Raw genomic sequence first — 22331 nt, 5'->3', positions numbered from 1 at the left:
CCTTTACCTTTCTTCCCCTGTACCTTTATGATGGCACTAGTTACCCAAAAAACCCATTATTAGAATCTTATGTGTCCGTTTTTCTAGGTTGTGACCCTCTGGAATTCAGATACTGTCTTAGTTATTTCTGTGGCCCCCAAATTATTTAAAATAGTATTTTGAACAGAATCGTCACTCAATATTTAGTAGATCCAACCTAATTCCATAAATGGCCATACCATTCAAGAACTAAATTTTATGAACAATTAATGTTAATTGCTTACATTTTATTCTTCAATTAATAGCAAATATAAATTTTTTCATGGTGTATTGTTCTGCAAAATGACATCATCTGCCTGTCACTATTGATTATCTGTATTAGTATTAAATAGTAAATTACTGGTGTAAAGCCACGTGAAAAAAAGCAAAGCAAAGCCATAAATTAAACTGCCTTCCGCTAGTTCGCAAAACTGCCACAGCACCACCTGCTTTGCCAAATGACTTTACCATATTTGTCTGTCTTCTCTCCAAGTGCATCAACCGTGCCATCTGGGTGCAGACGGACAAACCCTCCAGTGAGCCTGTTGTAGAATTGAAGAGTATTTCCTTTCATAAACTTCCATCTTTCTGCAGCCCACTTAGTATAAACACAAAATAAAAACACCAACACGAGAAGACAAAGAAAAGGAATTACTATGAAACACTCCTTACTAAACATCATATACTGTTTTAGTTTTAAAACATCAAATAGCAACTTGGACACTATTTATACCAAATGATGTAAGGCCAAAAGTAAAATCTTACTGTTTCTTTTCTATTCAGTTCTAGCTTCTGTCCTGAGGGTATAAAGGAAAGAGAAAATCATTAATTTCGGCTGAGTCATGCTTTCCTCAATCATCGTAAGAGAATTTTCCCAGAAATGTATATGTATGACACTCACTCACAAAGATGAGACTGTTATCCCTGGCGTACAGTTCTCGGGCAATTTTACCATCATCTTCCCCTTGATCCAGCCACCTGTGGAAAGAAAAGTATATCAAGAATATTATGCTTTATACTTCCACTAAGTACTAGCAATTAAGGAACCAAGTCAGAAATAATGGGTACCAGAAACTGGAAAAAGGCATAGGTATCTTGTTGGCAAGTGCAGAGCAGAAAAGGAAAAGATAACGCATAAAGTGACTAAGAAAGTGCAAGGGAGGGAGGAGAGGCTGCCATCAGATTATGGGAGAGGTACCTGCTCTGCCTAATCCACAGGCCAGGTAGACAGTCAGTTAGCTTGTCAAGGCCACAGATTTTACACCCACTGGACCAGTTATTACCTTCCTGTTTTTAAGCCATCAACTACATTTCAGACCACGGTCAGTTATTTCATAAATGCCTATTACTGGCTCCATGGGTAAAGAGTCCCGAGAGTGCAGAAAGAAAGAGCAAATCTGTCACTATTTGAAGAATAACCCAAAAATCGAGGCCTAGTGACAGTAAGTCAGCGAAGTCTTCATTGTGTAAAAAGCCACATGCAATATTTATTTTGTACATTTATTATATTTGAACTTAATTTGGGACCTAGTCCGTCAGGAATCAGTTTTCTTATTTTTTTAAATCCTTCTTGGTAAATCAAGGAAGATTTAATATTTTTAAATTCTACCTTAATTTACCAAGAAAGATTTAAACTTACATCAAGAATGATGATACACATCTTGTATATCTTTCTAAATAGAAGCTGAAGCCCCTAAAGCTAATCCTCAAAAGAGTTACCAACAAAGCATTAATGACCAGGAATAATTGAATAAGCTATCCGTTTCTCCAAACACATGAACTTGGAGCTAATATGAAATGAATTTGTTCAGAGTAAAATTGCCCGACACACCTGTGACAGAAGAAGGCATATTCACGGTTTGTGGTGGGATCCTTGATTACAACCCCATCAAGAAACCAGCCATTTCCTAAACACAGATTAAAAGAAAAAAAAGTGTTGTGTGAATATGTACAGTCTAGACATTACATGAAGTTTTGAAAACACGTCCTAGCTTCCAAATACACGTGAAGGCTTTATGTGCCATAAAGCTCTAACACTTCAAATAAAGAAAAATGTAACAGAAGCTATAAGAAGCATTAAAAATATTTCTTACACATGTAACCAAAGCACAACATGTTTTAGGGCTTCATGTTTTATGATATCTACCTCAATATTATTTTCCAAGAAGTTGAAATTAAAACAATTCTACAATTTCTCTTGATTTCATAAACTACATTTATATTCCTGGGCCTAACATCTTTCAAAAATATATATCTAATGAGACAGCAATACTTTGTATTTCTAAAACCTACACATAAAGCTAAAGTTCAAATTTGAATCAAGTATATATTGTGATAGGGCAGAAAATGAACTTTTAGATACTCTATCGAAGCACACAGACTGAAGACAGTAATTTCCTTTTAGATATGTGATTTTATATTAATTTGTAAACTGGAGTTAGTTAAGATGTAATTTAATTTTATTAATAGATAAAATGGAATATCTTAGCCAGTCACAGTAGTTTCATCTATACAAAAGAGCTCAAAATCTATACTCTTCTAAACAAAATTCCTTGAGTTTATGAGTTAATAATTAATAGCTATAGGATGAAACCCTTTTTTTTTAATGTGTTTATTTCTGAGAAAGAGAAAGGGAGGAGGGACAGAGAGAGAAAGGAAACACAGAATCCGAAGCAGGCTCCAGGCTTTGAGCTGTCATCACAGAGCCCAACACGGGGCTCAAACTCACAGAGCTGTGAGATCATGACCTGAACCGAAGTCGGGTCAGGTCAACTAACCAACTGAGCCACCCAAGCACCTCTAGGATGCAAGTCTTTTAACAAAGCTTCATTGCTTGGCTCCGCTTACTCTGTAACTTCATCCCTTATCACGCACTTTCATCTTGGGTCCATGCCAAACTGCTCATAGTCCCTAGATCAGTGATCCTCCAACTTCAGCACGCATCAAAACCACCAGGAGGGATTATAGAAACACGAATCACTGGGCCTCACACGGAGTTTCTGATGCAGTAGGCCTGGGACAAGCAACCTAATGTGACTGACTGTCCTAGTTTGCCCTGGAGAGAGGGGTTTCCCAGGATGGAGGAGGTTCCGTGCTAAAACGGAGAACGGCAGGCAAACCTGAATGATTGGTCGTCATATAAGAGAAACCAAGAACGAGATGTTTAATGAGGTCCCAGGCAATGCTGGTGATCCAGGAACCACACTTTGAAAACCACTCCCATAGATCGTGAGTATTTCTGATTTACACAGGCTGTTCACAACACATGCCATTCTGTACACCTAATTTGCCATCCCCAAAATGCTTTATTTCACTTTTAAATTTTACCAAAAAAAATAGAATTACTCGTCTCCGTTAAGGAAAATTAAAATGTTACCAGAATTCTGAAATGAGTTTTAAGAGCTACTGAGGAGTCTGTAAAGAAAACTCTTAGAGATGATTTCTAAAATACTTTATAAGTTAATAGGTTTAATTAGTAATTAGTTTAAAATGTGTTTTTAATGTTTATTTTTGAGAGAGAGAGAATAAGTTGGGGAGGGACAGAGAGAGAGAGGAAGACAGAATTGGAAGCAGGCTCCAGGGTCCAAGCTGTCAGAAGGGAGCCTGACACAGGGCTTGAACCCACAAACCACAAGATCATGACCTGAGCCAAAGTCAGACACTTAACTGACTGAGCCATCCAGACACTCCGATTAGTAATTAGTTTAAAAATACTTAGAAATATATTCTCTACAAGAACAGTCAAGTGGAGCCAAGATCAGCTAAAAGACAATGTAACCATGAAATAAGTATCACTGTAATTCACTGAAATTTAGGGGTGGTTTTCTATACACCATACACTAGACTTGTGGGTTAATTAAAATTTTACAAAACTGGATAAGAAAAAAAGCTCAACCTTAAATATTATATTTCACTTTATAATAATAAAGATTTACCTTTTGGCCATTTTTTCCAAGTTCTTTATACGATGAGTAGTTTTTTTTTAATGTATCCTTTTGGATTTAATATTATGAGACTGCATCCTATTTAATCCTCTTTTGAGCAGGCAGCACCCCACCCCTGCTGATGTGCAACATGTGCCGTACGTGTGTGCACACATTCAACTTCCGACACCACCCAGGCAGAAGTGGGCGCTGACTCGTTGCAGACACGTACGGAGATGCTGACCTCCTCCGCCTGCCCACTGCCACCTTCCCCACAAAAGTAAGGCATTTACAGTGCCTCACTGACTCTGAGGAGAGTAATATCCCTGGTGTAGATCCCCCTCCATAGATAGGGGAAGCATAAGGCTAAGTCATACCCCTTGCTGCTGTAGAGTAAGGATAGAAGCTCCCAAAAAGGAAGGAGAGGCTGAGGAGTGCCAACTAGTCCCAACTCTACCACCCTGCTCTGCCTTGTTGGTGTTGGATAGGCGTACAAGGTCAGGTCACTGGGCCTCACTGCTGACTAGGGCACAGGGGAAGTAGAATGTCATCTACTCCATATTGTCTGACCTCATTCCACCTCAGGATGTTAGGTAGAGGTGGACACTTGGCCGTGACTAAAGCTCACTGACACCAGGGCCGGGAACCATGGAGTGCTGACTAGCCCCCTCTTGCACTGCTCTCTCTTAATTGCAGATGGCAGGGCTGTGTACGGATAAAATGCCAAACAATCTACAAATAAGAATAAGAATAATAAATCCCAAAACAAAAAAGTGAGTCAAGTTACATCTTGGATACAAGACAGATCACCACACAAAGATAAATCACATTTCCGTATACTAACAATGAACATATGGAAACTGAAATTCAGACAAAATGCCACTTAAAATCACTGTAGAGATTAAATATTTAGGATAAACTTAACAAAACATGTACAGAATCTGTATGCTGAAAATTTTTACATGCTGAGGAAAGAAATCAAAGAATGCTTAAACAAATGAAGAGACATACCTGTACTACATTCATGGACTGGAGGCCCCAATATAGTATTCTTGCCACATTAATCACTAGGCTTGATGTAATTCCCATCAAAATTCAAGCAAGTTTTATTGTAGATACGAATAAGCTTTTCAAAAATTTATATAGAAAAGGAGAGGCCTTGACATAGCTAAACCAATCTTTAAAAATATTAAAATAGGAGGAATTGGGTAACTGATCTTAAGGCCCATTAAACGGCTCTCAAGACAGCGTGGTGTCGGCAGGACAGACACAGATAAACAGAACGGAACAGAGAACCCAGAAATAACCCCACATAAACATGCTCAGTCGCCTTACGACAAAGGTACAAAAACAATTCAGTGGAGGCAGGATATGCGTTTAAACAAATGGTGTTGGGGTAATTGGACTTTCAAGGTAAAAATAAATTAACTTCGACCTCCATCTTACACTTTATACAAAAGCTCAAAATAAGTCATAGAATTAAACATGATCAAGCTATAAAGCTTTTAGAAAAGAATAAGAAAAAAGTTTATGATATAAAACTATTCAAAGAGTTCTTCAATTTAACCCCAAAATTAAAATCTATAGAAAAAAAAGAACAAAGTGGGCCTCATCAAGGCTAAAAATTTGCTCTGCACACAACCATAGTAAGAAAGTGGAATGACAAGCTACAAGCTTTCTTTGGTTTAAGGTTATGGTTATGGTTTATGTAAACCATAAGTCCAAAGGACCAGTGTCAACTATATATGCATACATATATACACATATGAATATATATATAAACTTTTACGTTTTAACACTAAAAAAAATCTGTTACAAAATAGGCAAGGAACATAAAGACATTTCCCCAAAGAGGATAGAAGCACATAAAAATATGCTCAACATTATTTTTATAAAAATACAAAATAAAATAAGTCACTACACATCCATCAGAATGTTGCAGGGAAAAAAAGGCAGCAAAAGACCAAATACCAACAAGGATGCTGAGAAAATGGATCACACATATATTGCTGGTGTGAATACAGAATGGTATTTCCACTATGAAAAAGTTTGGCAATTTCTTACTAAACTAAACATGCAATTCCATTTAATCCAATCAATTGCATTCTTGGGCACTGATCACAGAGAAGTGAAAACTTATGTTCACATAAAAATCCGTACACATACATTCATGGTGATTTTATTCATCATAGCTCCAAACTGGAATCCAGATGTTCTTCAATGGGTGAATGGTTAAATTGAGGAAAACTCATTCCATGGAATATTACTCAGCAATAAGAAGAAACAAACTGCTGACACATAACATACAACTTCAATGAATCTCTAGGAAATTATGCAGAGTAAAAAAGCCAATCCCAACAGAATGCATAATACATGATTTCATTAATATGACTCTTGAAATGAGAAACTATAGGTATATGGTACAGATCAGTGGTTACTAAGGGTTAAGAATTGGAAATTTGAGGAAGAAATTGAGGGAGACAAGTGGATGTGGCTCTAAAAAAGAGACATGACAGGTCATTGTAGAAATGGTACTCTTGTCTTGATCGTATATATATTAATATGCTGATAATGATGTTGTGCTATGCCTTTGCGAGATGTTACCACTGAGGATACAGAGAATCTCTCTGTATTATTTGTATAACTAGATGTCAATTTATAATTATCTCAAAATAAAAAGTTTAAATTATCCCCCATCTCTCCCCAGCTCTCTTATGTCCTCACTTGTGATGCTCCACTGGATTTTGGAATAAACAATGTATCATCTTACACCAGTTAGAATGACTAAAATCAAAATGACAAGAAATAACAAGTGGTGGCAGGGATGTGGAGAAAAAGGAACCCTCGTGCACCATTGGTGAGAATGTAAACTGGTACAGCCACTGTGGAAAACAATAGAGAAGTTCCTCAAAAAATTAAAAATAGAAATACCACATACTGCAATCATTCCACTACTAGGTATTTGCACAAAGAAAATGAAAACATCAATCTGAAAAGATACATGCATCCCTGTTGTTCATAGCGGCGCTATTTACAACAGCCAAGATATGGAAGGGGCTTCTGCACGTCAATAGACAAACAGATAAGGAGAATGTGGCATGTATGTGCACGCACGCACACACGCGCACACACACACATGCACGCACGCACACACGCACACACACGCACGCGCGCGCACACACGCACACACAGGAATAATACACAGCCATAAAAAAGGATGCTATTGTGCCATTCGAGACAACATGGCTGGACCTAGAGGGTACTTTGCTAAGTGAAATAAGTCAGACTGACAAAAGCAAATAATGTACGATTCTACTCATAAGTGGAATTGAAAAAATGAATAAACAAACAAGAAGCAGAATCAGACATATACATCCAGAAAACAAACCAGTGGTTAGCAGGAGGAGGGGCTGGGCAAAATGGGTGAAGAAGAGAGGAGGGACAGGCTTCCAGTTACGAAATGAATATGTCACATGAATAAAAGACACAGTCTAAGGAAGACAGTCAATGATATTAAAATAGCAGTGTCATGGAATAGCGGTGGTGGCGGTGCTTGTGGTGAACATAGCATAATCTATAAACTTGTCAAATCACTGTTGTACACCTGAAACTAATGTAACACTGTGTGTCAATTATACTAAAAAATCTTTTATTTAAAATTTAGCTTACAATTAATTTTTTAACTTTTAGTTTTCTGAATAATAAAAATTTATTTTGAGTCATTCTGAGTTCCTTTTAAATATCCATTGATCATTTTTCTAGTAACATTTACTACACTTCCTAGTAACATTCACTAAACTATATTTAAAACTGTCCTCATGAATTTTAATGTGAGAGTCTTCCTTGTTATTCCATTTCAAAATGCTGCAGTCTATTAAATCCTTTTAATTTTTCCAAGTTAGTAACATAATAATTTTAACAAATTTATCGAGAAATAATTTACAAACACAATGTTCACCTGTTTAAATGAGTTCTGTGGTTCTCTGGTTTGTAATATACCTATAGTTGTCTTACCATCATAACCCGAATTCAGTACAGTTTCATCATCCCCAAAAGAAAGTTTATACCTAATCACTACCGCTACCAACTGTCATCACCTCCTCTCTCCTAGACTTAGGCAACGACTAATCTACTTTCTCATGATGGATCTGTCCATTGGGAGATTTCACACAGACGGAGTCACATAATACGTGGTCTTTTGTGACTAGTTTATTTCAGACAGGAATAGAACACGGGAAGTCCGCTGTCTAAGGATTTAATTTAATGCTTTCCAAGAATGCTGTATTCATAATGAGGGAATTTTTGCTGTTTCCTTTCATTGGATTCCATTGTTTATTAAGTAATTGTCTTGAATTACATTATTTCAAAATATTTTTTCTGTTCCAAATTTTCAAAGAACTTGTAATAATAGTATTATTGGACTGTTAACAGTTTTTCTACTTTACCCTTCTGAAGTGATGTATTTCATTAATAGATTCTCTAATGTTGAAATATTTTTCAATTTTTTGGCATGAACCCTACTTAGTTGTTATGTATTATTCCTTTATTATACTTTTTTATTCATTTTGTACATATTTAATTTAAGATATCTGCACATACATTTATCAGTAAGGCTGATCTACAACTGTTCTTCTGGAGAATAAAGACTATGGGACACATGACATTGTGTGACTGTGAAAATCTTTAGGAGTAAACGTCAGTTTTATTAGAATACTTGGAGGAAAGGGAAATGAGAAATTTAACTGCCTAATTACAATACCGTCTTACTCTGCTTGGACTGCTATAGTAAAATACCACAAACTAGCTAGCTTATAAGCAACAGAAATTAACTTCTCATAGTTCTGGAGGCTGGGTAGTCCAAGATCAAGGCACCAGCAGAGCCGCCTAGTGAGGGCTCTCTTCATGGTTTACAGCTAGTGCCTTCTTGCTTGTCCTCACAAGGTGAAAGACTCTAGGCTTCTCCCTCTAGAACCACTTTGATAAGAACATTCCTAAAGGCTCCACCTCCCACAGGCCCCACCTACTCATACCATTGCAAGTATGCCTCATGTATGAGTAAGGCCTCATAAGGCCTTAAGGTTTCAACATATTAATGGGCGGGAGGCACAAACATTGAAACCATAGCAAATATCTTTAAACAAATGTGGAAAAATTATCAAATAAAAATATTTGTTTGTATTTTCATTATAAAACATGAATATGGTAAGCAAAAAGAGAATTCCTTTAGAATAGATCCTCTGAGGTCTGCAGACATTCTTGCTCATACTGGGAACATAACAGAAGATAATGCACGAAGCATTATATCATAGTTCTATATTCTGTACATTTTCAGGTTTCAGTATCATCAAGTCTGCTTAGAAATTTCCAATTCCATAATCTGGAACATTTTATATAGCACCGAAAATGTCTGCCTCATGGACATTTCAGAGAAAGTACCAATAAATGCAAATAGAAACAGAGGTGTTGGAAAGAGATTAGCCTTCCACAAGATTTTATTATTATTGATTACCATTATTTTCTACTTTTTCTTTGGTCAATATTGAGTCAAATTTGCCTTCTTGCGTCATTCATAATTTCTTAGGCTATATTTCTTTAGTCAATTTGTCTTAAATAATTATCCAGTTTATGCAGAGCTTCAAAATTATTTATCAAAAACTATATATAGTAGTCTCAAAACCTTTATCTAGCACGTGTTCGTGCTGCATTCACTGTATCTTATTTGGGCATGCATTTTCCTCACATTTTCATTGGACTCTTCAGTGTCATCTTACTATGCGAGTGTTCATGTTTTCTTCCCTTAGGAATCCATTCATATACATGACATCAACTCTGTTTTCCTATTTTCAGTCTTTGATTTCTATTTTTGTCTTCATTATTTTCTTTCTGTCATTTTTCTCAATTTTTCTTTCTTACTAACTTGTTCTTCCCCTACTTTACTGAGATACAATAGACATAGAATACTGTGAAAATTTAAGGTATATAGCCTACTGATTTGAAACATATATATATTGCTAAATAACTACCAACATAAGATTGGTTAACACATCCTTATCATGTCACACATTAGCATGTTTTGTTGTTATTGTTATGGTGAGAACATTTAAAATCTAATCTCGGAGAAGCTTTCGTTAGCTAGAGTGACCATGCTATCCGACAGATCCTCAGAACATATTCCTCTTACAACTGGAAATCTGTGTCCTTCGATCAACATCTCTTTTTCCCAACTCCCAGCCCCTAACAACCACAAATCTATTGTTCCTATGAGTTCAGCTTTTTTATATTCCACATATAAGTGAGATCATACAGTATTTGTCTTTCTCTGACTTTTTTCACTCAACATAATGTCCTCAAGGTTTGCTCACATTGTCACAAATGGCAGGGTTTTCTCCTGTTTTAGGGCAGAATAATATTCATTCTATGTATTGACCATAATTCTTTACCTATTCGTCTGCTGATGGGCACATGGGTGGTGTCCATGTATTGGTCAACTGTGAGTAATGTTTCAATAAAGATGGAAGTATATCTATGTGTATGAGATCATGAATTCATTTCCTTTGGCTGCATACTCAGAAGTGGGATTGCTGGGTCATAGGGGAGTTCTATTTTCATTTTGTGAGGGAATTCTACACTGCTTTCCACAGTACCAATTAATGGTCCCACGACAGTGCATCAAGGTCCCCATACATCCTTCCCAGCATTTGTCATCTCCTGCCTTTTTGAATAGTAGCCTTCTAACAGGTGTAAGGTAGTGTCCCAGCGTGGTTTTGACTTGCATTTCCCTGATGATTACTGATGTTGAGCACCTTTCCATGTACCTGTTGCCCCTCTGTGTGACTTCTTTGGAAAAGTGTCTTTTTAGATCTTCTGCCCATTCTTTAACTGCAATGTTTGAATGGGGGTGGGTGGGAGTGTTTTTGTCTTTGGTTTTGTGTGTGTGTGTGTGTGTGTGTGTGTGTGTGTTTTGCTATTAAGTTATACAAGTTCTCTATATATTTACGATATGAACCACTTACCAAATATATGATTTACAAATATTTTCTTCCATTCTGTAGGTTGCCTTTCACTTTTTTGATGATTTTCTTGACTGTGCAGAAGCTTATTCTGATATTGTCCTACTTGTTTATTTTTGCATTGGATGACTTTGCTTTGGGTGTTAAATCCAAAAACTCTTTGCCAAGAATGAGGTCAAGAAGCTTACAACCTGTATTTTCTTCTAGAAGTTTTATAGTCTCAGGTCGTACATTCAGATATTTCATCCATTTTGAGTTAAGGTTTTATGTGGGGTGTGACATAGTGGCGTAGTTTCATTCTTCTGCATGTGGCCGTCAGTTCTCCCAACACCATTTGTTGAAGCGATGATCCTTTCCACAATGTATGTTCTTGGCTCCTTTGTTGTAAATTAAACATATAAATGTGGGTTTATTGCTGGGCTCTCTGTTTTGCTTCATTATGTCAACACCATAATTCTTGGATTACTACAGTTTTGGGTTATAGTTTAAATCAGGAAGTGGATTTCTTGCTCCAGATTACTCTGCTGTTCAGAGTCTTCCATGGTTCCAAACAAACTTTGGGATTCTTTGGTCTACTCTGTAAAAAATGCCATTGGGATTTTCATTGAATCTATAGACCGTTTTGAATAGTGTGAACATTTTAACACTAACATTAACAGTACAAACCATTAATTCTTCCAATCCATAAACACAGAATAGCTTTCATTTATGTGTGTCCTCTTCAATATCATTCACCAGTGTCTTACGATTTTCAGCACACAGGTCTTTCACCTCATTGATCAAATTAATTCCTACATATTTTATTATTTTTGATGCAAATGTAAATGGGATTTTTTTAAATTTCTCTTTCTGAAAGTTTCTTTTTTTTAATTTTTCTGAACATTTATTCATTTTTGAGAGAGAGTATGAGTGGGAGAGGGGCAGAGAGAGAGGGAGACACAGACTCTGAAGCGGGTTCCAGGCTCTGAGCTGTCAGCACAGAGCCCAAAATGGATCTCAAACTCACAAGCAGTGAGATCATGACCTGAGCCAAAGTCAGATGCTTAACCAACTGAGCTACCCAGATGCCCCTGAAAGTTTCTCTTTTTAATGTTTATTTATTTTTGAGAGAGACAGAGTGTGAGCAGGGGCAGGAAAAGGGCAGAGAGAGAGGGAGGCACAGAATCCAAAGCAGGCTGCAGGCTCCACACTGTCAGCACAGAGCCAAATGAGGGCTCGAACTCATGAACTGTAAGATAATAACCAGAACCGAAGTTGGACACTTAACCATCTGAGCTGTCCGGGTGCCCTGGAAAGTTTCTTATTAGTTGTATAGGAATACAACATAATTTTTATATGGATTTTATATTCTACAACTTTACTGAATTTGTTTATCAGTTACCAATTTTTGGTGGAGTGTTTAGGGGTTTCTATATATAGCATTATGTTATTCGCAAATAGTAACCATTTTATTTCTTCCTTTCCAATTTGGATGCCTTTTGTTTAATTTTCTTCCCAGTTGATCTGGCTAGGACTTCCAATACTTGTTGAATAAAAGTGGTTAAAGTGGATATTTTTTAGGGTATCTCTAGTATTTAATAAAGTACTAACTGGTACATCTCCATTGTAACTGAAAATAGTCTGTGTGCCCCTGAGTGGCTTAGTTGTTTGAATGTCCTACTCTTGATTTCAGCCTGAGTCATGATCCCAGGGTTGTGGAATCTCGCCCCATGTCAGGCTCCAGGAGCCTGCTTTAAGTTCTCTCTCTCTCTCTCTCTCTCTCTCTCTCTCTCTCTCTCTCTTCCTCTGTCCCTCTTCCCTGCTTATGCTCTCACCCCCTCTAAAATTAAAAATTAAAAACTAAAAAAATAAAGAAGAAAATACTTTCTATATTAAGCATTATAGGCATACATCATTTTATTGTGCTTCACTTTTTATTATGTTTCACAAATATTATGTTTTTTATAAATTAAAAGTTTGTGGCAACCTGGTATTGGGAAAGTCTCCTGGCACCATTTTTCCAACAGTTTTTGTTCATTTTTTTTGTCTCTGTGTAACATTTTGATAATTCTCACAATATTTCAATGGTTTTTTTTTATTACTGTCTCTGTTATGGCGATAACTGATCAGTGATTTTTTTGACATTTATGTAATTATTCTGGAGTACTATTAACCATGTGCCTATCACATGACAAATGTGGTAGATGTGTGTGTTCTGTTCCACCAAGTGACCATTCCCCAGTCTCTCTCCCTCCCCTTAGGCAGCCTCCCTATTCCCTGAGATACACAACACTGAAATTAGGCCAGTTAATAACTGTACAACAGCCTCTAAGTGTTCAAGTAAAAGGAAAAGTCTAACCTCTCACTTTAAGCCAAAAGCTAGAAATGACTAAGCTTAGTGAGGAAGGCGTGTCAAAAGGCAAGAAAGGCCCAAAGCTAGGCCTCTTGCAACCAAACAGCCAAGCTGTGAATGCAAAGGAAAAGCTCTTGAAGGAAATAACAAGTGTTACTCCAGCGAACACACAAATGACAGATAAGAGAGCGAAAGCCTTACTGCCGATATGAAGAAAGTAGTTTAGATAGAAGATCAAACCAGCCACAGGATTCCCCCAAGCCGAATCCTATTCCAGAGCATTCCTAATCCTAACTCTCTTCAATTCTGTGAAGCTGAGAGAGGTGAGGAAGCTGCAGAAGAAAATCTGAAACGAGCAGAGGTTGGCTCATGAGGTTTAAGGAAAGAAGCAGCCGGCCTGACACACAAGTGCGAGCGAATCAGCAAGACGGGGGTGAGCACAGCTCCAGGCTGGACAGAGGACCAGGCTTTGATCATCAGGGAGGGCGGCCACACGACAGGCTTCAGCGCTGATGAAGGAGATGCCATTTAGGACGTTCACAGCTAGAGAGGACGTGTGAGTGCCAGGCCCTGACTCTCTTGTGAGGGGCTAATATAGCTCATGACATTAAGCTGAAACAAATGCTCATTTTACTATATGAAAATTCGAGGGCCCTTCACAGTTATGTTCAATCTATTCCATCTGTGCTCTAGAAACGGAACAATAAAGCCTGAATAACCCCACATTTGTAAAGAACATGGTTTACTGACATTTTTTAGCCCCACTGTTGAGACCTACTGCTCAAAAATATTACTGCTCCTTGGCAATGCACTTGGTCACCCAAGAGCCCTGAAGAAGATGGACAATGAGATTAATGTTGTTAGCATGCCTGCTAACACACATCCATCCTGCAGCCCATGGACCAGGGAACAATTTCAACTTATAAGTCTTATTATTTTAAAAATACATGTCATATGGCTTTAGCTGCCATAGATAGTGATTTCTCTGAAAATCTGGGTAAAGTAAATTGGAAACCTTCTGGAAAGGAGTCACCATTCTAGATGCCATTAAGAACATCTGTAATTCATGGGAAGAGGTCAAAATATCAGCGTCAATAGGAGTTTGGAAGAAACAGATTCCAATCCTCAACGATGATTTTGAAGAGGTCAAGACTTCAGTGGAGGGAAGAAATGCAGATGTGGTGGAAACAGCAAGTGGACGAGAACTAGAAGTGGAGCCTGAAGATGAGACCAAACTGCTGCAGCCTCGTGACAGAACTTCTAATGACAATGAGTTGCTTCTCGTGGATGAGCAAACAAGTGGTTGCTTGAGATGGACTCTAGTCCTGGTGAGGATTCTGGACAGACTGTTGCAATGACAACAAAGGATTTAGAATATTACACAAAGTTAGTTGATAAAGCAGTAATAGAATTTGAAAGAATTGGCTTCAACTGGGTGTCGTATGGAAACCAATTTGATAATAAACTATTAAAAAAAGAAAGAAAGAATTGGCTTCAATTTTGAAAGAAGGTCTACTGGTGGTAAAATTCTATCTCACAGCATTGCATCCTACAGAGAAATCATTTGTGAAAGAGTCAATAGATGTGGCAAACTTCACTGTCTTCTTTTTTAAATTGTCACAGCAGCCCCAGCCTTCAGCAGCCATCAACACTACGGCAAGACGCTACACCAGCAAAAATATTACAACTCACTAAAACCTCAGATACACCTAGCGTCTCTTAGTAACAAAGTATTGTTTAATTAAGGCACACATATTTTTTAGACATAATGCTTCTACACACTTAAAAGACCATATAATTTTTATAGGGACTGGGAAACCAAAAAGTTCATTTGATTCACTTTATTGTGATATTTCCTTTCTTGTGATAGTCTGAAGATTGCAATATCTCCAAATCACACCTGTATTTCCTACAGAAAATTTCACGGATCCATATTTAGACAATTTATTAAGCATCTTCCTCAGAAACACTGCATTCCTTCCACTACACAGAGATTATTAAGTTAGAAAAGCAAACCTACTACCATATATCCAAAATAACATAATACAATTTCAAGATGCTTTGTGTGGTCTCACATATATAGAAGCATAGCAGTTTGTAAATATGCAATACACATATTCATACAGTGTAGTTTATAGTTTTAACAGAAGGAAGAATTATATTCACATAATGTAGGGTACTTAAACAAATATGTCTTTGTTTTGGTGCATTACCCCTCCAACATTTCTATCTGTGTTTAAACTTCTCTCTGCTACAAAATGCTACCACATTTTTGAAAAATTTTATCATTTTTAATCAAATAATATCCTTTCCATTTTACAGAGGCTCCCTCTGAAATGTTATTAAAAGGACTGGAAGTTAAGAAAATTACGAGACCATTTGATTACTAGTAAATTTTAACCACTAAGATCCTCACCCTTGATTATGACAAGAAACAATAATTTATCCAGTTATCCAACAAATGTTGCCAAATTTCTCTGCAACATAAGTCTACTAGAATTTATTAAGTAACTTCAATGTTCATCACCTCTTTTTTAAAAAATGATTCCCTGAGAGATTCTAATTAAGACTTTCTGATAGAAAAATTTGTAATAGCAATATGAAGTAGTAGTTTGAGACTATTTCAGAAAGTATCCCTAGCATGTTATTACTTCTTGATTTATAAAATGGATGTAAGTTAAAAATAACAGTATTTTTAAGCTGTAGTCATAAAGACAGTATGGTAGACTATCTTGACACATAGATCAATGGAACAAACTAAAAAATCCAGAAATGGACTCACAACTATATGGTCTACTTATCTTCAACAAAACAGGAAATATCCAATAGGAAAACGACAGTCTCTTCAACAAGTGGTATTGGTAAAAATGAATGGTAAACATGCAGAAGAATGAAACTGGACTACTTTCTTACATCATATACAAAAATATATTCAAAATGGATGAGAGACATAAAAAAGACAGGAAACCATCAAAATCCTAAAGGAGCATCAAAATGCTCCTTATTCTTGGCTGGAGCAACTTCTTACTAGACATGTTGCAAACATGAACTATTAGGACTTCATTAAGATAAAAAGCTTCTGTACAGTGAAGGAAACAATCAAAAAAACTAAAGCCTATGGAATGGGAAAAGGTATTTGCAAATGACATATCTGATTTGATCATATAGATCCAAAATCTAAAAGAATTTACCAAACTCAACACCCAAGAAACAAAACACCAGTTAAGAAATGGGCAGAACACATGAATAGACACTTTTCTTTTTTTAAGTATTTATTTTTATTTTTGAGAGAGAGAACACAAGCAGGGGAGGGGCAGGAAGATGGAGACAAAGGATCTGAAGTGGACTCTGTGCACTGACAGAGCCCAATGTGGGACCCAATCACGAACCACAAGATCAAGACCTGAGCTGAAGTCAGGCGCTCAACTGAATGAGCTACCCAGGTGCCCCAATAGACGCTTTTCCAAAGAAGACATCCAGATGGCTAACAGACACATGAAAAGATGCTCAACATCACTCATCATCAGGGAAATACAAATCAAAACCACAACAAGATACCACCTCATACCTATCAGAATGGCTAAAATTAACAACATAGGAAACCTCAGATATTGGCAAGGATGAAGAAAAAGGGGAACCTTCTTGCACTGCTGTTGGGAATACAAACTGAAGCAACCTCTTAAGAACTGCATGGATGTGTCTCAAAAAACTAAAAGTACAGGACTACCCTACAACCCAACAACTGCACTATTAGGTATCTACCCAAATGATACAAAAATATAGATTCAAAGGAGCACATGCATCCCAATGTTTATAGCAGTATTATCGACAACAGCCAAACTATGGAAAGAGCCCAAATGTCCATTGATTGATGAATAGATAAAGAAGATGTGGTTTATATATGTGCGTGTGTGTGTGTGTAGATATTAGCCATCAAAAAGAAGAAAATTTTACCATTTTTAATGAGATGGATGAAGCTAAAATATATTATGCTAAGTAAAATAAGTCAATCAGATAAAGACAAATACATTATGACTTCACTCATGTGTGGAATTTAAGATAAATACATTATAACTTCACTCATACGTGGAATTTAGGAAACAAAACAGATGAACATATGGGAAGGGCGAGGGGAAGAGAAAAAAGGAAAACAAACCCTAAGAGACTCTTAACTATAAAGAAACTGAGGGTTTCTGGAAGGGAAGTGTGTGAAGGGATGGGCTAGGTGGGTGCGGTTATTACGGAGGGCACTGGTGATGAGCACTGGGTGTTGTTGGTAAGTGATGAATCAGTGAGTTCTACTCCTGAAACCAATATAGCACTGTATGTTAACTAACTAAAATTTAAGTAAAAACAAACAAATACAGTAACAACTACAGCTTAACCACCTTTGGTCAGGGACTTGGTAGACACTGAAGTCATATTTTCCTAAAGAATTAGCAGCACACTATAAAGCCAAATATCGAAGGTGGTTGAAGAGAGGTGGACATATGGAGACCCTTTTCTAGTCCTAAACCAAGGACAGCAAGTTGCATGTAGCAAAGACTCAATGAAGGTTGGCTGAATGAACCCAAGGGAAGTAGCACAATGCAGTATAGGGGTAAATGCTGGCTACCTCTAACCCTTTTCCTTTTTGGCCTAGCCAATTCCATCACCATCAACTCCCAAAATTGCTCTTAGATAAATATCTGCTGATTGTGAAAATGAAGAGGTGGAGAGGAGTTAAAGGAACAAGATTAGAAGAGGGATTTCTAGTTTCCTTCCTAAAATATACACACAGAAAACATGGAAATGAAAGAAAATAGATTAATCTTACACAACAATTGGTATTTAAAATGTAATTTAAATCAAAATGTTGGGCCAGAAACTACCTCTGAAGGCCATCCAAACCAAGATCAGGATGGCACCCCTGAGACCTTTAACTTTAAACTGCACAGCTGAAGCATAAAGTTGTTTGTGGGGTCCTATGTTTGGTATAAGTCTGTCTTAGTGTTTCGCTACAAAGAACTCTTTTTAAATGTGTTTTGTTATTGTAGCATTTTTCACAATGGAAACTGTACTTGAACAATTCTGAACTGTACAAACTGTAAGAAGCTGCTCCTCTCAGTGGGTTTCCTGTTTCTATGTGGGATCTCATATACTGCACTGTCCTGTAAATAAAGATTAAATCCCACACTTCTCTTTAAAAAATAAAAATTAAATTAAAAACTAAAGTGTAATTTAAGAAATTCTGATGACTATCTCTTGATAATTTGCTGTCTAATGTACACTGCTTTGCCATTGATAAACAACCTCATGTAATCCTCACAATAACCATATGAGGTATTCATCTCATTTTACAGAGGATGAACTGAAACTCAGAGAGGTTAACTGATTTTCTCAAGATCAAAAAATTGACAAATAACAGAGCCTGAATTCAAATATCTATTGCTGGATAACATGCTCATATTCTCTTCATTATGTCCAGCAATGATATCTCAGTTACTTAGATTCCATTTAGATAAACTAGGAAAATCAGAATTTGGAGGGAAAAAAAGACAGGACTTTCAACTAGAAAACAAAATGTTGTCACAAACGTCTTAGGATTTAAAATCATCTTGCTAACTCTTGGTAGACTAACAGGCAGGCATTCCATGATGGTCATCAGAAAGTACGCAGTACAGCACTTTGTTCATAACAGACCCAGAATTAGCTGACATGTAAGTGTTCACTTGGGCACATTGACATGTCCTACAAATGTCGTACTTGAGCACAGTCTAAGAAGCCAGTCTTCCTGAGAATCACCTGACTCCCTGCAGAAGGAACTTACTAAGGATTAGGCCCGATTGTAAAATTAGCCATCAACTGACAGAAAATAAACTGCAAAAGATTTGCATCTCATCAACATATAAACAAATTACATCCAAGAGAGAAGACAACATTACAGGTAGGTTTTCACTGTCTTAGAACATTAGCCATATTTTTAATTTATCAATCTTATTCACCATTCTTTTTGTTTACACTGACTATATGAATATATTTTTCAGTTTCATGCAACTTCCTTTGAACCAGCTTTTTCACCTTGCTGATTCTCTCATTAATTATTTAAACACACTTTCAGTATATATTGGTAAGAAAACTTGGTTCTTAAGACTTGAAAATTATGCATTGATATTTTTTAGTAAAAAGGTTTATCCTCTTATTCGATGCTTTTTAAATTTTTATCCTCATTGTGGTATGCACACCTTAGTACTCTTACCTTTTGTTAAAGAATTCTGTTTATCTTTTCACAGTAACAGAAAATGTATTTATTGGAAAGAAGTGGGTCATCTCACAGAACTGATAGGAAAATTGAGGAAGAAGCATAAACAAAGTGGCAGCAGAAAATACAGCTGAGAATTTGTGACCAACACAGCCTCTTTAACAGGTGACATGCCACTGCTGGCCCTGTTGCAAGGACTTCACGGAGTGTCACTGGTGCAGACACTGCCGCCCTACCCACAAGTACCACACTACAAGTACCACGCTAGAGCTAGAACGCTGCCACTCACCACAATACATACACCCCGAGCGCCCCCACTTTTAATGCATCTCTCATTCGAACATTCTAGCCAGAGCATCCACCTGGACAAGCCTATGTCATTTAAAAGAATACACATCTAACTAAAATTTAAAGAATATTTGGGTTCAATATTTTAATTTCAAATAGTCAATACTTAAAGATGAATTTATTGTAAGTTTCCTACAATTATTATCTAAATTTGTACAGAGTTTTACATGATGAGAAAGGAATCAAACCTTGACTATCTACCAATGTAAGACTTTTACCTGGGCCAAGCCCATCATGGCCTATGACAATCTTATATAGAGCCCCAAGGTGCACAGCTTCTAGGGAGAAGGTGTCAGTCTGTAACAAATAAAAAAAGTATAATTATATCTGGACTATCAGTCTGATTCATTACAAGATTATAAATTAAGATACACTAAAAATTGTGAAAAGAAGCAGGTTCATTCAGTAAATACACAAATGTCATAGAGCTCTTTCTTGTCCAGCAAGAAAGCAGGACACAGGATTAAAAATGTGAGAGAGACTAATGTCCGGGAGAGCCCCAAATAAGGGAACTTGCTCCATTTTTATTAGGATCAGAAGGCTTACAAACATGGTGATGGACCTGCACAAAGAGACAATGAAATCATGAACGTTAACGCATGGACGTGAGGGGAAGGGGGTCTTGAAGGTATATGGGTTAGGGGTTTGAGTTAATACAAAACATAATACAAAACAAAATCCTGGCACCAATGGAAGGTTGTTCACAGGAGACGTGAGGAACCACCTCTGTTTACCTAAATTGGTCTAGGGGACAAGAAAGACAGAGACCCTGCTACCTCAGGGTCAACAGGGCACCTTTCTTTTGCTAATTAGCTCTGCTCTGGACAACTTCGCCCTGAAGTGGTCTTTAGCCCTATTTACCTGTTTACCTAATGTGGTCCTTCTTCCTGTGAAAGCAGCTTTCTGCTAGAGTACTAAGTTGGGGGGCATTTCTGCCCTGAATACCTAATCTTGTTTACCTCATCTTGGATGTTTTCATCCTGCGATTCCCTATTCCTATACTGGAACCTTTGCCCTACTTTACCTATTCTGGGGGTATGGTAATCTTGTTTACCCAAAAGTGAGTGTGTACATCCTATGGCTTTCTAATTGTTTATGCCTTGTTAACCCATCAGTACAAGCTCAGGGGATTCCTAAGCTTATCCCCCCCCCAAAATCTGTCTAAATTAAGTATTTAAAGGTAAAACAATATTAATTTGTAGAACATACCCTCCCACACGTACCTTTTTATTACCAGTATTTCATTATGAAAACATAAATTTGGGGACTCTCTACTAATATCGGTTTCAAATAATGTTAATATAAAGATAATAATTATAAAATATACTAAAAGTTGTCATTCCTTTGAATACAAACAACTCTTAACCTGTCCACGGATGGAATTTTTAAATCAGTGCTTAAGGGCCATTGACAAATATAATGTTTCTAAAGTAATTTTAGAATATTGATGCAAATATTATCAGAAATTTTTAACAGGCATCTGAAGTCCCAATGTGCTGCTACAATAAAAATTATTCATGTTTGTCCTCTAAAGGTTTACATATTCAGATTATGGGTAGAACTAAGGAGTACAGAGTTCTTTGGATAAAATCGAAGATAATCATATACAGGTTTAAAAATGAAAGAAAAATATATGATGTAGCGTATCAGTTGAAAATAATCTAGAAATTAAAAAAATAAAGTTTTCATTAGATAGTAAGTTATACATTTTGAAATATTTTCACACATTTTACTTTATCCTTAGAAGTCACCCTCTGAGAAAGCTGTTATATAACAATAAACCTCATTTGACAATATAAAAGTAGATTTCAAAATAAGACAATAAGAAACAATTTCACCAAGATGATGGACTAGAGAAAACCAAGCCCTCGCTCTCCAGTTGGAGATACCATTTTAACAGTCATGTTAAATGTTATATGGGCTAGAACACCTGTGTGCAAATTCTAGCCACCATGCAAGAAGCTTCAGTACCCACTCCAATGAATAATACAAAAGGGATTTCATCAAAAGAAGTAGGGACATTTGTGACTTCTTGCATGCTCACAGCCTTCCCCTACTTGGCACAGTGCACTGTAACAGGGAGGAAACCTTCCATACCCCATATCTTCTCTTGGGACAGAAAGGAAAGAGTAGAGAATGTATACAAACTCCAGCATCCTTGAAAGCTTCCCAAAGAACTGATTCTCACTTAACTCAAGGACCAATGGCAGCAGAGTTTGGAAGCCCATGAAAACAGAGAAGAGTACTGTGGCGTGTCAGAGCTACAAAGGTTTTGAAGTGTAGCAGGAAGACACGGGATGGAGGGCAAGAGAATCTGAGCACAGGAGAAGCAGCAAGATCCAGCAGCTTGGGGAAATTAAGACAGTGAAAAACATGTAAATAAGACTAAAAATGATACACAGTCCAAAAAAAGCATGAGAGGCCTTGGAAACTCTAACCAGGCTCATGCAGGAGGGTCT

The 22331-nt window shown here is 36.9% G+C and overlaps 1 protein-coding gene across 1 annotated transcript in view; it reads right to left on the bottom strand.

The window, feature by feature from the left end:
- Positions 1-436: 436 nt before the first annotated feature.
- The window catches only part of LOC115279459 (lipoxygenase homology domain-containing protein 1-like), a 38157-nt gene continuing 16262 nt past the window's right edge, over positions 437-22331 (bottom strand). Inside the window, exons 3-7 of the mRNA XM_029924008.1 lie at positions 20091-20169; positions 1850-1925; positions 920-996; positions 784-815; positions 437-616 (exon numbers count right to left, since the gene is read on the bottom strand). Coding sequence (XP_029779868.1) covers positions 437-616; positions 784-815; positions 920-996; positions 1850-1925; positions 20091-20169 — 444 coding nt within the window. The remainder of the gene's footprint in view (positions 617-783; positions 816-919; positions 997-1849; positions 1926-20090; positions 20170-22331) is intronic.

This window comes from Suricata suricatta, chromosome 15, assembly GCF_006229205.1.
Source record: "Suricata suricatta isolate VVHF042 chromosome 15, meerkat_22Aug2017_6uvM2_HiC, whole genome shotgun sequence".
Taxonomy (NCBI): domain Eukaryota; kingdom Metazoa; phylum Chordata; class Mammalia; order Carnivora; family Herpestidae; genus Suricata; species Suricata suricatta.
The sequence above is the reverse complement of the archived record's forward strand: the minus strand, read 5'-3'. Positions and strand labels throughout refer to the sequence as shown.